The sequence below is a fragment of the Pseudonaja textilis genome, chromosome 1, assembly GCF_049901715.1.
Source record: "Pseudonaja textilis isolate UNSWEBS1 chromosome 1, rPseTex1.2, whole genome shotgun sequence".
Classification (NCBI taxonomy): domain Eukaryota; kingdom Metazoa; phylum Chordata; class Lepidosauria; order Squamata; family Elapidae; genus Pseudonaja; species Pseudonaja textilis.
Genome location: NC_141990.1, coordinates 156,000,786 through 156,016,657, shown reverse-complemented (window position 1 = coordinate 156,016,657; position 15,872 = coordinate 156,000,786). Strand labels below are relative to the sequence as shown.

The window sequence follows — 15,872 nt, the reverse complement described above, 5'->3', positions numbered from 1 at the left end:
AAAAGTAGCATAAATAAAATCAAACATTAGATTGGTGCCCCAATATTTATTACGGCCATGCCATGGAGATTTTTGCCCCTACATTACACTTTCTAACTTAAATCATCCCCCTGATTATTGAATACAAAGCATGAAGCATATGATGATAAGTGTATAATGCATGATCCAATTATAGAAATACAATTTTTGCCCTTTGGGCTTCAGAGTCAGCTTAATATTTTCAGCTGTTCCACAGTGGCACCCTAGAAAATTATTTCTTTGTCCATCTTCTATGCTGGCTTTAAATATAGACACTCCTCAATTTCTACCGCTAAGCAAGGCAGTTGTTGAGCTTTACCTCATTTTACAACCTTTTTGCCACTGTTGTTGAGCAAATCACTGCAGTAAAGTGTATTACATGGTTAAGTGAATCCAGCTTCCCCATTGATTTTGCTTGTCAGAAGCCAGATTGTAAGGTTACCAATGGTGATCACATAAATACATGCCAGTTGCCAAATTTTGATCACTTGTCCATAGGATGCTACAATGGTCATAAGTGTGAACACTGGTCGAAACTCACTCTTTTTAGTGCCATTGTAACTTCAAACAGTCACTAAATGAATGATTGCAAGATGAGGACTACCGGTAAAAAATATTTTTAACATAGGTCAAAATATAAAATTAGAGAACTAGGAAAGAACATGAACCAAAACCTGCAAATTAACACTGTCAACAGTGTGCAAAGAAAATCAGTATAAAATGTTCTATAGATGGCATTTAGCACCAGTGAGATTGGCCAAAATATATCCAAATGCAAAACCAGAATGATGGAAATGTAAACAAAAAGACAGAACATTTTTTCACATGTGATGGTAATGCCCAAGGGCTAGAAAATATTAGATGAAGATACAAAGATGGTTACAAGAAATTACAGAACACCAAATAAAATTTAAACCTGAAATATTCTTATTAGGAATAATCAAAGGGAAATTTAGCAAACAAATCCAATACCTCATTTTACACATAATAACGGCGGCAAGGATAGTTTCTTGCACAGGGCTGGAAAACAGAAAAGATACCATCCGAAGAAAACCTGATAAAAAAAATACTGGACTGTGCTGAGGTGGATAAACTCACAGCAGAATTAAAAGGCAAGGACAAATCGGAATATCATGTGATTTGGGATAGATGGTATAAATGGGTAGAACACAGAAATAAGAATTAATGTATAGGAATAAATGTAAATATATGTATTATTGATGACACAATACTGTTAACAATGTAGAGATATGCAATTTAAAAAAATAAATAAATTTAAAAAATATTTTCACAGGTTTTTAAGTTGTAGATGGGCTATATTGTTTGCAACATTCTAGCTCCAGAACACTGTACAAAACCACTATGAACTATGCAGTACCAGGATGCTGCAGCATATTGGTCTAGGATGGGAAGCTCTCATTTTCAGCTATGGAAAGACACTTTTTGTTATTCTTCTAAATTACAACAGACTTGCACAAATTTGTCTTGGGCAGAAATGTTGACTCATGTAAGCCACCCTGAATTTTTTCAGAAGATGGGATTTCAGATAGACCTTGTTTAACAACCACTGAGACCAGCTATTCTGTCGCTAAGTGACACAGTCACTTAGATATCATGTGACTGTGATGGTCACTTCTGCTGCCGTCTTTATGCAAATTATCATCAATCATTAAACGAGATGTCACATTATTGTGATTTGCGAATTTACTGCCAGCTTCTCCATGGACTCAGCTTGTTAGAAACCCTGTTATGAAGCAGGCAAATGGAAATCATGTGACTGCATGGATGCTGCTGAAAAGGTGATAAATCCGAGGACTGGTCATAAAGTTTCTTTTTCTAGCACCATTATAACTTTGGTCACTAAACAAGTTGATTGGTAAGTGAAATTATCAAAAGTGCAAAATTAGCTTTATGAACTCTTAATGAATACTGTATTTTGTGATTTCTTGCTTGTCTATTCAAAGGTGATCCTGAGATACAGGCTTTTTTCATGCCTCTCCTTAGTTTTCCCTTCATTGCTGTCTGGAACAGAGAGCAACACGACTAACAGCAATTAACTCAAGAATTATTAGGAGCAGAGATATTATAGAAGGCTGTATTAAAGGTAGACAGATGAAACAGTGGCTGTAATAGTGTAACAACAGAACAAGGGAAAACATAATTCAGATGTTTGTTGTATGTGTGCTCATTACTACCTTCAAAAGAAAACGGTTTCCTTTTAATAAATAAGTTACTGGTTTTTGACATGGGAAACGGACTCCCAAGGCCTTTTCTGTAGGGCACATTATGTGGCTGATTAGCCTTTTTTATTTATTTATTATTTATTACATATATAAGCCACCCATCTTGGTATCTAGAGTCACTTGGATAGTCATGGGGAAGATCCCTATTGCGGAAAAATAGCTTATTTATCTATGTTTTATTAAGGTGGTTTGAGATAAAATGCTGGCATTAGCAGATCCCCAAGAAGTTTATTTAAAAAAAAACAAAACAGGGCGACAATGGGAAAATATGTATAGTTCACTTTTGGAAGGCACACTGAATCAGTGTCACTGATCATGTACATTTGGGAATAAGTTCTATGCAGAATAAAACCCGAGTGGATTTGGACTGCCTCCCTACACACCCAATTCTCAGGCACTGAAATATTTGAACCCCTTTTTTGTTTTTTGTTTTCACCCTATCGAGCTGCTATGTCAACAGCTACCGTCTAGTAGAGTCTCTAGATGGAATTGCGGGGTTCTTTTAACCATGGTCAGAGATTTCCCCGTCCACCAGGTTTGCTCGCCTCCCCGGCAGTAGGAACTCTGCCGGGAAGGATGGTGCCACGAAACTAGGCTGGGCTTCATTCAGCAGGGGAGGTCCTGGTCTGGGAGAATCTGCAAGGCCGGACTTTGGCAGGAGGCGGCGTCTCCAGCCATGCCGCGCAAGGACCACAGCCTCCAGCCCGCCCGGCCGCACGCCTCAGCCCTGGCTGGCAGATATAGGGTTAAGCCAGGCGGGGCCGAGCAGCCAGCCAGCCAGCCGGCGAGAACGACGCCTGCGCAAGATTGGGAGCGTTGGGGTGGGAGGGGGGTCGGGTTCTGGCCCCGGTCTGCCTTGCTCGCGAAGTTGTCCAGGGGCCGGGAAGAAGTTGGCGGCGCTGGGCGGAGGCGAGGGCGGTGGGGCCGGGCCGCTCGCTCGCGTCCCTGCCGGCCATGGCGTTCCGCAGGCGGGCGAAAAGTCACCCGCTCTTCAGCCAGGAGTTTCTCATCCACAACCACGCTGACATCGGCTTCTGCCTGGTGCTCTGTGTGTTGATCTCGCTTATGTTCGAGGTGAGCAGCCCCTGCCGGGGGGGATACCAGTCGTCTTCTCCTTGGGAAAAGGGGGTCCTGCCGGGTCCTAGGGCTGCATTGCCCTCATGGATGAATGCTCCTCCTGGCTCCCGAGGGGGCGGGAGGTATCAAGCGATTTCCTTCCACCGCGAAGGCTTTTTGCCATTTCCTCTGTCTTTCCCGCTTGGGACATCTCTCCCTTCTCGCTCGCTCTCAATCACTCTCCTGGGTTCCATGCCTGGATGGTACAGTATTAAAGCCGAGAATTACAGTGCTATTTATTCTTCCCGCTTGAGAGCCCTCTCGCCCCCTGGAGTTTAAACTTGGCTGCCTGGATTTGAAGACCTAGCCTGGAAATCCGCTTTCCATTCTGAGCCTTTGCGCTCTCTTTATTCTCCGAACTTTTCTCCCAAGCTTTAAATCTTTGCCACGTCCTGATTCAGAGCCTTTCACGCAGAGCCAGACTTTCTAGGCAACTGCAAATCAAGGCCAAATCTTGATGGGTTGTCACTGTCAGCAGGAGGGCTTCTGGGGAAATTTGTCCTTTCAGGGCTACGTCAGCAACTCCCTTTCGCCTACCAAAGCAGACAGATCAGAGGAGCTGCCATCTTCCCCACTTGGTTTGCTTGGGTTTGGCCTGGTAGAGGTTACTGCTCCATGGTGAGTAAAAGAGCATCAGTTGTAAGGAGCACCTGTTGTCCGCACCCTATGAATGAAATCTGTATTGCACTAAGTCATGATGTGGTTTGTGATCCAACCCAGTTGCTGTGCTCTGTAAACCTTGGTTTATGGTTCAGTATGCTGCATAAACTTAACAGTTACAATATAGCTTGAACACAGCCATATCCGTGGCTGATTCCCAGCTTGGGTGACTGCAAGCCATGTTGCTGCAACTGTGAAAAACAACTGGTCTTCCTTTGCTTGTTCTTTTCCTCCAGAAGGCTGGGGGAGTAACATTTTGTCCACAGCATTCAATCTCATATACTGTGCCATTAGGGGGAGTGAAGGGACTGGCAGCAGCTTATTTTAGCCATCTCTCTGTTACTCATAGGCCCATTTAGGTAAACAAGCAGAAGAGACAGTTACCAAGAACTTCAGATTCTGGTGGCTTTTGCTCTTGGGTGAAGAGCAAACACGGGCCATGTTCACACAACAAACTAATCACCAGAAGGGTGTATGATGCATTGGGTATGATTGCATGCAAAGATGTATGCATTGTCACTTTAGTCATTCATTTGTGGCTTAATAATCGGCGTCAGATCTGTTTTGAAGCCACCCAAAGCCACCCAAAACAGTTTGAACGCTTCTGGCCCTAGTATTAAATAAGTTTGCGGGGGGGGGGGGCAGTTTCAGATGATGGCATACAGCTCTCCCTTAACTTTTCCAACTTATTGTGTGGACATAACTATAACCTTCACATAGCCCTAGTGCTCAAAGAGGAGGAAAGAGGAAAGGGTGGCTTTTTCCAGGGCTCAGTTAAACCAGCGTGCTCCCCCACAACCTTTTGGGGCACCAGGGAACCAGTTGAGTTTTTTTTCAGAGTCGGCATGGTTTTGCATACTGCCTGCATCCCCCAGATGAGGTTTTGGGGGTAAGGTGGAGGGGAAGGATTGATTTGTTCACCTGCTCAGGCAAAGTGAGTAGACTGCAGAAAGGCAGCAAGGAAGACCTGAGTCCACAGCACTCTACTCAGTTTTTGTCCTCCTTCCCTGAATAAAAAACAGTTGGGAAGAGATTTATTCTTCCTGCCTTGCTGCCATGAGGAGAGGAGGTGTGTGTCAGTAGAGGCAGTTGCCTCTGATGCACAGTTGTCTACTCAAATAACCAAACGGCTAAAAGCAGCTGCTTCTCTCTCCTACCATAGTACAGCTGTTAAAACTGGGAGTGTACATTGAACTACCAGAGAGAGGCAGCAGCTCTTCCACTATTTGGCAGGATATCCTAGGAGCCAGAATTAGGCAGAGCGTACTTGCCCTGAGGGCAAAGAACTGATACAGATCTTTTAAAAGTTATGATAACTCAGCAAGAGAAATTCATGGAATTGAGATCTGTTTAAATGTTTATTGGCATCTTTCCTGTATCTTCACTACCCAGGGGCAATTTGAACCTTGGGTCCTGCTTCCCTTAAGAGCTTTGCTGGATCAGGCCAACCTAGTCTAGCATTCTAACCTCACCACATCAGGGCTCACCAGCAGGGCATGAGTACAATGACACCATTCTGTTTATGTTCCCTGACAACTGTTATTCAGAGGAAGTTAGAAATGACTAGTTGTCAACCAGGATGTGCATCAGATGCATCTGGAGCCAGGGTCTCGAGAAGCAGTGAGATGACTACAGACACATTCTCATTTTTCCTCTAGAATGTGGACAAACCTGAATCCCTTTTGTTCAGAATCCTGGCTGTAGGTACTTACCATTCAGAATTGATCCTGAATGGTAAGTACCTACAAATATATATATATATATTTGTGCAAATATATATATATATATTTGTGCAAATATATATATATATTTGTGCAAATATATATATATATGTATATATACATATATATATATATATATATACACACACATATACATATACATATATATATATATATATATATATATATATATATATATATATATATATTTGTGCAAATATATATATATTTGTGCAAATATATATATATTTGTGCAAATATATATATATTTGTGCAAATATATATATATATTCATATATATTCTGTTCATACTTTATGTGCAATACTATGACAGGGTGGGACTGAAAGTATTAAGACTTATTCCAGCTTTCATGCCACTCCTTTATTCATTTGTTTTAATTCTGTTCTCTAGCAATGTGTAGAAGAGGGACTCATGCTGTAGCAGAGGTCTGGCTGACTACATTCCATTTTTGGTGTATTTTCATCGTCCAGTCTTGTCTCGTCTCATCTTGCTGGCTGGCTGGGGAATTCTGGGAGTTGAACAGAGGTGGTATTCAGCAGGTTCTGATCAGTTCCGGAGAAGCAGTAGCGGAAATTTTAAGTAGTTCGGAGAACCGGCAAATACCACCTCTGACTGGAGATTTTACAGTATCCTTCCCTGCCACACCCACCAAGCCACGCCCACAGAACCGGTAGTAAAAAAAAAAAAATTGAATCCCACTACTGAAGTTGAAGTACAAACATCTTGCTGAAGTTGAGAAAGGCAGATTTAGGCTGAGAAAGATAGAAAATGCAATGTCATACTAAATTTTATTCATCCATTTTGCATTTTTCCCTTTTGACTTCTGTAATGGGTAATGTGTGATAATTGTACAACCTTAAAATTAAGGGAGGATTGATTTTAAAAAAATGGAAATCTACCTGGAAGATATGGATTTTTCTGATTTCCACCCTTTTCTATAATAGTAGCTTTTTTGAGCTAGGCATGACTCTTCATTAAGAGATATACACTTGTCCCCAACTTGTCACTCTTTCTCAATATTCTTTTATAAGCATCTCCTTGAATTATCAACATTATACTTTGACTACCGTGTTTCTCCACAAAGATGAGCCACCTTGAAAAGAAGCCCCATCACGTTTTTGAGCGCATGCGATCAAATTAAGCCCCACCCACAAAATTAGCCCTAATTAAGACCCCACCCACCCCGGGGTGCAGGGGATGGGACGAGGGACACAGTAAAAAATAAGCTTGGGTGGGGATGGGGGTGGTGGAGCTGCCCTTCTTACCAGGCCTCGCACACCCTGACACCTGCCTCGCCTACTTCTGTGGCCACTTGCCACCATTCGCACCCATCACTCCTGGAAGGCATCTGCATCCGATAACAGAGCTCTGATAGAAGAAATGGACCAGCAGCGGGCTTCTGCTGGGTGGGGCTGTCTATGCCACAACCGTGAGGTGAGTCAATAATTAGAACCCTCCAAAAAGAAAGCCTGGCCCTTTTTGGGATGGGGTGGGGTTCAAAAGAAAATAAGACCCGGTCTTCTTTTTGGACAAACATGGTAGGTTTCCTTTGTTCATTTTCCTACTGCACTTAATCTTCATGGTATGTTACTTCAATCTTCCCTGCCTCAATCTGAACACATCTATTATATGGATTTATTTTAACTGATGTCCTCTGGATCTGGGCAGGAGATCTGCATCCATCAACATTATTATTGTCCTTGTCTTCCATTAATTTTTCTATTTGGGCATCCCTGGATGATTCTAAGAACATCGTTTATAAGTGATCACTAGTAGCAAGCAAGTGTGGCTGGTACGTGCTTTTAGAACCTTTGTTCTTCTATGTGTCATCATTTATATTTATTATGAGCACAGAGATGCCAACAGACTTACATTATCAAGATTATTATGGCTGAGTTCAGTTATCTGATCTTGTTATTTTATTGCTGTCTAATGCAGGGGTTGCCAACCTTTGGACCTCAGAGACCACCAAACTCATAATTTTAAATCCCGCGAATCAGAGACCCTGGGAAAATCCCCCCAAAAAAGTCTGCAGAAAAATTCCCCACCCTGTTTTCTTACCAATTGATCATTCTTTATTTGGGATTGCAGGATACCGTCTCCAGCTCTGTTCTCAGTGGGGGAGAGAGAGAGAGAGAGAGACTTTTGGCTTTATGAAAGGAAAGCAGCAGAAGCAGCAGAAATCTTTCTTTCTCTTCCCCAAACTCCACCAGAAATGGCACAGCCTCTTGGAACAGGATGCCTTGCAGGGTCCCAAAGACTCATTTCTAGCAGAGTTTGGGGGAGAGAAAGAAAGACTTTTGCTGCTTTCCTTGTGTGAAGCCAAAAGCAGAAGAAGAAAGATGCGGAAAGAAGCAGCCCAGTGGCCAGGCCAGGCGCATGGGTTCCGTGGGGCAAGTTCCCCCCCCTGCCCTTTCCCCCCTCTCCTCACTATCTTGTGTTATTCGCAATGCAACCAACGCAAGCCTTGTGTTCCCGCGGGCCATGTGGGCAGCACAGCCTTGTGTTCCCGCGCAGCCTGGATTAATTGCTTTGGGGGGAACATTTCTCTGCGGACCACCAAAATTTTCTCACGGACCACCAGTGGTCCACGGCCCACTGGTTGGCGACCACTGATCTAATGTACTTGGATCAGTCCCACTCAATATTCTCTGGAATCCAGAGAATTCTGAGAATGTTCTTTAGTAATGTAATATTTGGAAATGATCTTTAGATCAGTAATGCAGCAGAAATTGACTTAGATTTTATCAATTCCATAGCAATAGTATCCTGCAATCTTAAGGAATTGCATTTTACCATGTGCTGTTGTATAATATCAACAAGGACAAAGGAGCATCCTTTTGGATTTTATGCCTTGCAATCTTTAATTGAGTCTCTTAGGTTTATTTAACTGCAATATTATATGTGAACATTTCATATAAAACAAGATTTCAAATAAAATTCTTATATAAAATTATTAGTGAATGAAATGAAAAATTATGCATAGCTTATTTGAACTATTGATTTTTAATAAACCTATTTAAATCTTTGCAGTCATGGGAGAAAGTATTACACAGCTGTAGAATTTACTAGTTAAACAGCTCTGTCCCTTACATCAATATACCTACCGTAATTGATTTGGCAGGAGGACATGGAAGCAAGATTAGGACTGATATGGATGAAAAGATTTATTTCAATAATCTGTCCTCAAAGCGTGAAAGTAAAAGATTTTTTTTTAAGATAAAGAGTTGCTGAATCACTGATATGTGTTCATGAGCTCTCTGATGCAATTAAGGACAGTTTATTTAGATTTTTCTCCTTTGGCAGGGAAAGACATTACTTTTATTTTAGTATATATGTTCGATTTTTTTTTATCCTGCCTTACTTTAAGGGGGTTAAATTGGTCTATACTACATTCTGTCTTCCTAGCTTTTCACACAGGAACCTTATGAAATAGGATAGATTTACAGAGTGACTACCTCTTGATCAGGAATTTTGGGAGAGAGACAGACAGACAGATATGAATGAACAAGTCCTGTGGCCTTAAAGTTTGGAAAAAAAAAAAACCACCTCCATCCAAATCCAACATCCTATAATATTATCAGCTTATATTTGGTTATGTCAGAGACAGTATTGAATGGTTCATTCCATGAAACATGAACTTTGATTTTTCCGATTTGGTTAAAATATTTCCCGATTATGCCAATCTCTTTTCTTGAAATGGTTAGAATGATCACTTTACCAACAATATATAGAGACTATATAGATTATGTATAGACTCTCTAAATAGACAAATAGAGAGAACAAAAGTGTGAGTGTATGATGCACAGAGGTAGAAATGTTTTAATACATGTCAGCGACTCAGAAAAAATGTTAGAGTTTAAGGCCATAATTTTTTGCAGTTTTAGATTGCCCTGTCTATGCCCTTGAAGTGCGGTCTGAAGTCAGATACTTATCAACTCTCTACACGGTCAGCTCTCCACATGTAATCAACTCAGTTGTGGCTAGGAGATAGATGTCTTGGATGCATGCATATTGTGGAAGTTGTAGCTGGCTCCTTTCTGGGTTGGCTGGGAGCATTTGGAAATCCAAGTTGTATTTTCTTTGAATGCTGATAATTGTTGCAATACCGGCACTGATCCCATAGGTGTGCATGTTAGTACTTGATTTCCTTCCCATACCTGATGCCTTCCAAGTTCTGCTATGACTCCCAGCATTTTCTGGTTCATTGCATGGAACCAAGTTGCCTTGGGTGGGTGGGTGTCTATTTATTTGTTTGATTCATGGGATTAGGGCATCTGGATGATTGCCTTTTGCTTGTTAAAAAAATGATGGAGGCACTGACCCAGAAAGTGGCAGATGCTCTGGGAAAAGGTCTTTTTTTCTTCAAATGCAGGCTGGTAAAGTTGCACTTAAAATCCCTGGCTGTATACTAACTTTATTTCTTCCCGTACTCTGTATGCCCAAGTAGAAAATCTCTGGCAGAATAATTTTAATCTTTCAAATTTGTGTTGTTTGCAAAGCAGCAGACGCATTCTCTCGATCTATATTGACCCAGGTGGCCTTCTATAGAAAGGACTAACACAGGGGTCCCCAAATTTGGCAACTTTTAAGACTTGTGGACTTCAACTCGCAAAATTCCTCAGTCAGCTAGGCTGGCTGAGGAATTCTGGGAGTTGAAGTTCACAAGTCTTAAAGTTGCCAAGTTTGGAGACCTCTGGACTAACGGATTAAACTGAGCTGTGTTTTCTTTTATCTTGATTCCTCAAAAAAACTCACAGTTTGCTGGGTTCACACAACTTGCCAAGCCAAAACCCAATTCAACCTGTACTGTAATTTAGCATGAGGTACTCATTTTGTGAAGTGAGAGTCAAATTGACTTTGGGAAGAGAGCAAACATCGTGGATGAAGCCTGGAAATGCCTAGATCTCATGTTCATTTCGATTTATTTCCATTTTAAAGACAAGTACTGTGATTATACATATGTAACAGATTTCATATTTTTTCCCCCTTCTGTTACTTGCACCTAAGGCTTTCTGGAACTCAGGTTGTGCCCTTGTACCTTAGAGTGCAGTGTGACCCTAGTCTTGCTTCCACCACCCCCCACAATCTTTTTTCCCCCTCCTTTTCATTGCTTATTTTGTTCCACCGCCGCCTGTAGCAAACTCTTTTCATGGGGGAAGAAGGCCAATACTACTGTAGATACAGGCTTGGCTTTAAGAAAGGCCAACATGCTTTACTTCCCAAATCATTTCCATCTCCTCTTCCTTTTGCTTTCTGTTTTTTCTTTCCCCCCACTCCAGCCACTCCTTTGTAAATCAAAGGCACATTTCCCCCAGCCTTTGCTTCCTTCTTGAACTCCACTCTTGTCTGGTTCTAGTGCAGGTCCGCCTTTCGGGGCTGCAGCTGGAAAAGTTCCTTTTTTGAACTTCAGGCCATCCCAAAATTCCGGTCTCTGCAACCAGATTTGGAGAGTTGTGAATGAAGGCTTTCTGCCCCCCCCCCGCCCCCCCTCCTCTGCTTCACTGGGGTTCCTTCCAAGCGCTCTCTCTCTTTTGCCTTGCAGTGCTGCCACTTTGCACAGAAATGCCAGGAATGCTGAGCTCCGCCTTTGGCTTCCCAGCTTGCTGTCCCACTGCTTTCCAGGCAAAGGGGGCGGGTCTGGCTGTTGCGACACAAGCCTGGGTCCTTCAGAGTCAGACTATCCTGGCTGGAGACTGGCTGCTCCTGCCAGCAGTCCCTCTGCGAGAGGCTCAGTGGAGTCTGTGATTGAGAACTTGACAGTTAACATACATGCATACTCCTCCTGCCTGCCCTCCCCCGCCTCCCCAAGCTCAGTGCCACGTTTCAAAGCAAACTGAGGTGAGAAGGGAGGGGGAGAGACATATGACGTTAAGCTTGCAACTTGGAGACATTTCTCTACTCCTCTTTCTCTCTCTCTTCAGTTCCATTCCCTTGAATTAACAAGCCATTACCAGTGAGCAGGAACATTAATGGCTTGAAAGGGGAGGGAAGAACAGGATCCTTTTAATTAGTGAGAAAACTGAGCTAGCAAAGATATTCATTCTAAAATCCTGTGCAGAAAACTTATGTGAACTGGTTGTTTTGTTTTGTTTTTTAAAAAAGCAAGCATTAAGTATTCCAAAGGACCTTTTCTCCTTGTGAACTAGAGTATTGATTCGTTTTGTCTTGTTTGCTTCTACTTGTACTAAAAGGGGGTAAATCAGTTTCCTTATGAGAAACGTACAGTGATAAATCACATAATCAGTCAATGAAAGATGCTGTTGATCTTGTAACTGCGTAAGCAACGATTAGTAGTTTGTTGAGCTTGAAAGATTACCTTCGTTTAAACTTGCCAGAAAGTCGGGTGGGTGAGCCTCAAGAAAATACTGGGGTGCTTTTTTTTTTCTTTCTCCCATATAAATTACTAACACTTAGCTTAAAATGACCCCGCCCCCCAACCTGCAACATGAGAGATTTCATAGAGAAATGAAAGTACATCTCATTTCAAGCTTCTCAATTCGGCAGTGGGTGAACGTTGTCCTGCTTGACACTTCTGTATGAGGAAACAAATCTTGCAAAATACTTTAAATACAAAAAGTTGCATAAAAGATAAATATCACTTATACTTCCCTTCTTCAAAACTGCACTATAAATAAATGAAAACTCAAGGCTTCTCCAGATACTGGTTCTACCTTATCAAACTTCTCTATTATTTTAATTTACTGTATTTGAAATCACAAAAATACTGTAAATGTCTAGAAATTTTGAGCCATACAGATTACATACCTTATGGAAGCAGAATTAATTCTACACATATACACAAATCCTCAGTTCAACAAACCATTAATGTTATGTACATTACTCCCAAATGTCTGTTAAATTTAGATTTCTGATATTTCTGTCAATTTTACATAATTTCTATGGCAACACAAATTAATAGAAATGATATAGTGTACAGTTGTTTAATTGTTAAATATGCACTGTGTCATTTCCATCAATTTGTGTTGCCAAATCCAATAGTGTAAATTGATAAAGATGATGTAAACCATTCAGACTACTTTAGTTACAATTGAGTTTGCCTGTTACAATATATCCAACATCTGCCAAATTGAGATCTGTGCACCAACAGCTTGTAATGCATACATCCCTGTCATCTTTTCAAAGAAGCAATGTCATAAAAAGCACATTAAAAAGTAAAAAAATGCTAGGCCAAAGAAAAACAGGAGGTTTTTTAAAAAGGAAAAGGAAACAGAAGAGTAATTCATACCAATATAATTTACTTTATTTCTTTAAACCTTTTGCCTTTGCTAATTGTCCTTGCCTTTACCAGCTCTATACACTACAGGTAGTCCTCAACGTACGACCACAATTGAGTCCACAATTTCTGTTGTTAAGTGAGACATTTGTTAAGTGAGTTTTGCCCCATTTTATGACCTTTCTTTCCACAGTTGTTAAGTGAATCACTGCAGTTGTTAAATTAGTAACTCAGTTGTTAAGGGAATCTGGCTTCCCCGTTGGCTTTGCTTGTCAGAAAGTTGCAAAGGATTACCACACGATACAGCAGCCGTCATAAGTATGAGTCAGTTGCCAAGCTGAAATACAGGCGGTCCTGAACTTCTGACAAGCAAAGTCAATGGGGAAAAAGGATTCACTTAACATTTGACTAATTTAACAACTAGTGTGATTTGTTTAACACCTATGGCAAGAAAGGTTGTAAAATGGGGGCAAATTCTCTTCACATATGTTTCACTTAACAACAAAAATTTGAGTTGTGGTCATAAGTCAAGGACTATATTCATAAATTTTTGGCCTTTTTTGTTTTATAATGTACTTCTTTCATTTAAAAAAATGCACACATTATGTATTTCTGTCCTTTATGGAATAATACACGAAATTATTGTAGAAAGTTCAACTCATAAGTGTTTCATTTTCTCAGTTGATTTGATTAATTTAATAAGACTTTTGTTTCCCATTATTGATTACATTAAATGGACTATGATCTATGCAAATATTTATTCGACTGTGTGGTTACCAGCTGACTACTGATAACATGATTGATATATAGCCCTCACTGGAAAAATTGCATAATTTGGAAGCTTTCCCATCTCCAAGAATGATCACCTTATCAAAGTATCATTAGGGCAAATCTCATGACAATGTATATTTTTCCTGTTAGTATTTACTTTTGTGGCTTTTGTATTGTTCTAGCAATCAAAACTAAATAAACGGAGTACTCAGGAATCCCCTGAGGCTGCCTTCATTGTACTGGATCTTTACAGATTATTGTCTTGCTTCTTCATTTGTATAGCTTTATAGCAGCAAAATATTCTTTATTTTGAACATAACTTCTTAATTCTGGATATCTAGGGTTTGTTTTTTTTCTGTCCTTCAAGCTTATGGGATTTTGATCACTTCTGAGATTGATCCAAATGTTGCTTAATCTCCGGACCCTTCCCACGTTCTCTTCATAGAACAAACTCTGTCCTCCTCTGGGGATAGTGTCCTGTTTGTTTGCTTTTCTTTTGAATAACTATTGTGCTTTGACCCTTGAGATAAAGAGAGTCAATACATCTACTAAAGGAACAAGTGAATAAAATTTATTTTGTATAGCCAAGGACAACTCTTTATCTTATTATGATTCATTAAGCCCAAGCCTTCATTCCATACATGAGGTGGTAGACCCTGCAAAATCTCTATTTCTGCTTCTGGTTCAGGAAAGAAACTGTCATATGTTTGAGCTATTAATTTTGATACCATTGGTTATAATGGCAGAAGAGTGAATTTTGATCTTTTGGAGAAACAGTTATCAAAGGAGATCAGCCAAATGCAATCTTTTAACCACTTTGTTATCCCAAGTATATCAAATTATAATTCTGAGGATCCTACTAAGAATTAACTCTCTGTTCACTCTGTGCATTGTTACAATTTAAATTTTCCCTAGCATCAGTTTCTCTAACAGGTCTCTTTACTAAGTAAACACCTTTACTGAACCCTACTGTGGGAAAATTCTCTTCTTCAATGTCTGTCTTTTATTATTGTTTGATGATTGTTAGCAGCGGTCTATCAGTCTGGACTATTAAATGGTATTTTGTTCAAGCTATTTTTCCTTTTGTACCTGTGTCTATCAAAAAAAAAATCTACGATTTGGGGAATGATTAATTGGTTAATATTCTTCATTAAACAGTAAGCGTACTCTGCTTTGTTGAAGCATTGTGCATGCCAAATATCTGGGAGATGCTGTTTATATCCAATGTCTGCCTATACACAATTGCATGTGTATTCTATGTATATATGAAGAAAATGTGCTGATACAATTCCACCAATGTTCCTGGGTGTAGATGAACCTTTGGAACTCTGTGAGGGGAAGGAGAGAATGGGGGAAAGAAGCAGAGGTTGGCTCCCACCTTTCATTACTCATGCAAGGGTCAACATTTTGATCCTGTCCATGAATGGCCATGCCCTACGCAAGTTAATCCCACTGAACTCAAATGGACTTTTTGGATTCACTATACCATTTTATGATTTAATGTTATTTCTTTGTTTTATACTGCAACGTTTACAGTACAGGTAGTTCCCAACTTACAACCAGCTGTTAAGTGACTGTTGGAAGTCCCAGAAAGGGGACATTTGGACCCCCAAAAGGTATTTACAACACCAATTCGAAGCCGCACCCACCCCACCCCCAGAGAGCACTTGATTACATTTCGAGCACTCAGCAATCAGTCACCATTTATTGTCATTTGCAGCATCCAAAGTTACCTGACCACAATTTACAGTGGTTTTTGCTAGCAACCAATGTTTATTTCTAGTTTTCAGCAAGAAACATTAGATTGTGGACAATGGGTTCACTTAACAACCACTGCGAATAGTGTCAAAATGGATGCCTTAACTTTCGACTGTCATGACATGATAGTCAGGGACTATCTGTACTGTAGCTTTAGATAAACAGAATTCGGTATACGTGTGGTATAAATATAAATTTATATTTGTCAACACATATTTGAAAATAATAATTTCCCCCCAGTCTGTTTCAGACATGATTCCTTAATTTGGACTAAGACGTTTTGCTCTGAAATTTAGAGTTTAAGGAAAGAGAAAATGTATATGACT

General features: G+C 40.4%; 1 protein-coding gene across 2 annotated transcripts in view; it reads left to right on the top strand.

Annotated features, from left to right (window-relative positions):
- The first annotated feature begins 3,053 nt into the window (after nt 1-3,053).
- The window catches only part of TRAM2 (translocation associated membrane protein 2), a 42,874-nt gene continuing 30,055 nt past the window's right edge, over nt 3,054-15,872 (top strand). For both annotated transcript variants that reach the window (XM_087919352.1, XM_026712916.2), the window contains exon 1: nt 3,054-3,335. In XM_087919352.1, the coding sequence (XP_087775478.1) occupies nt 3,216-3,335 (120 nt within the window). In that variant the 5' untranslated portion in view covers nt 3,054-3,215. The remainder of the gene's footprint in view (nt 3,336-15,872) is intronic.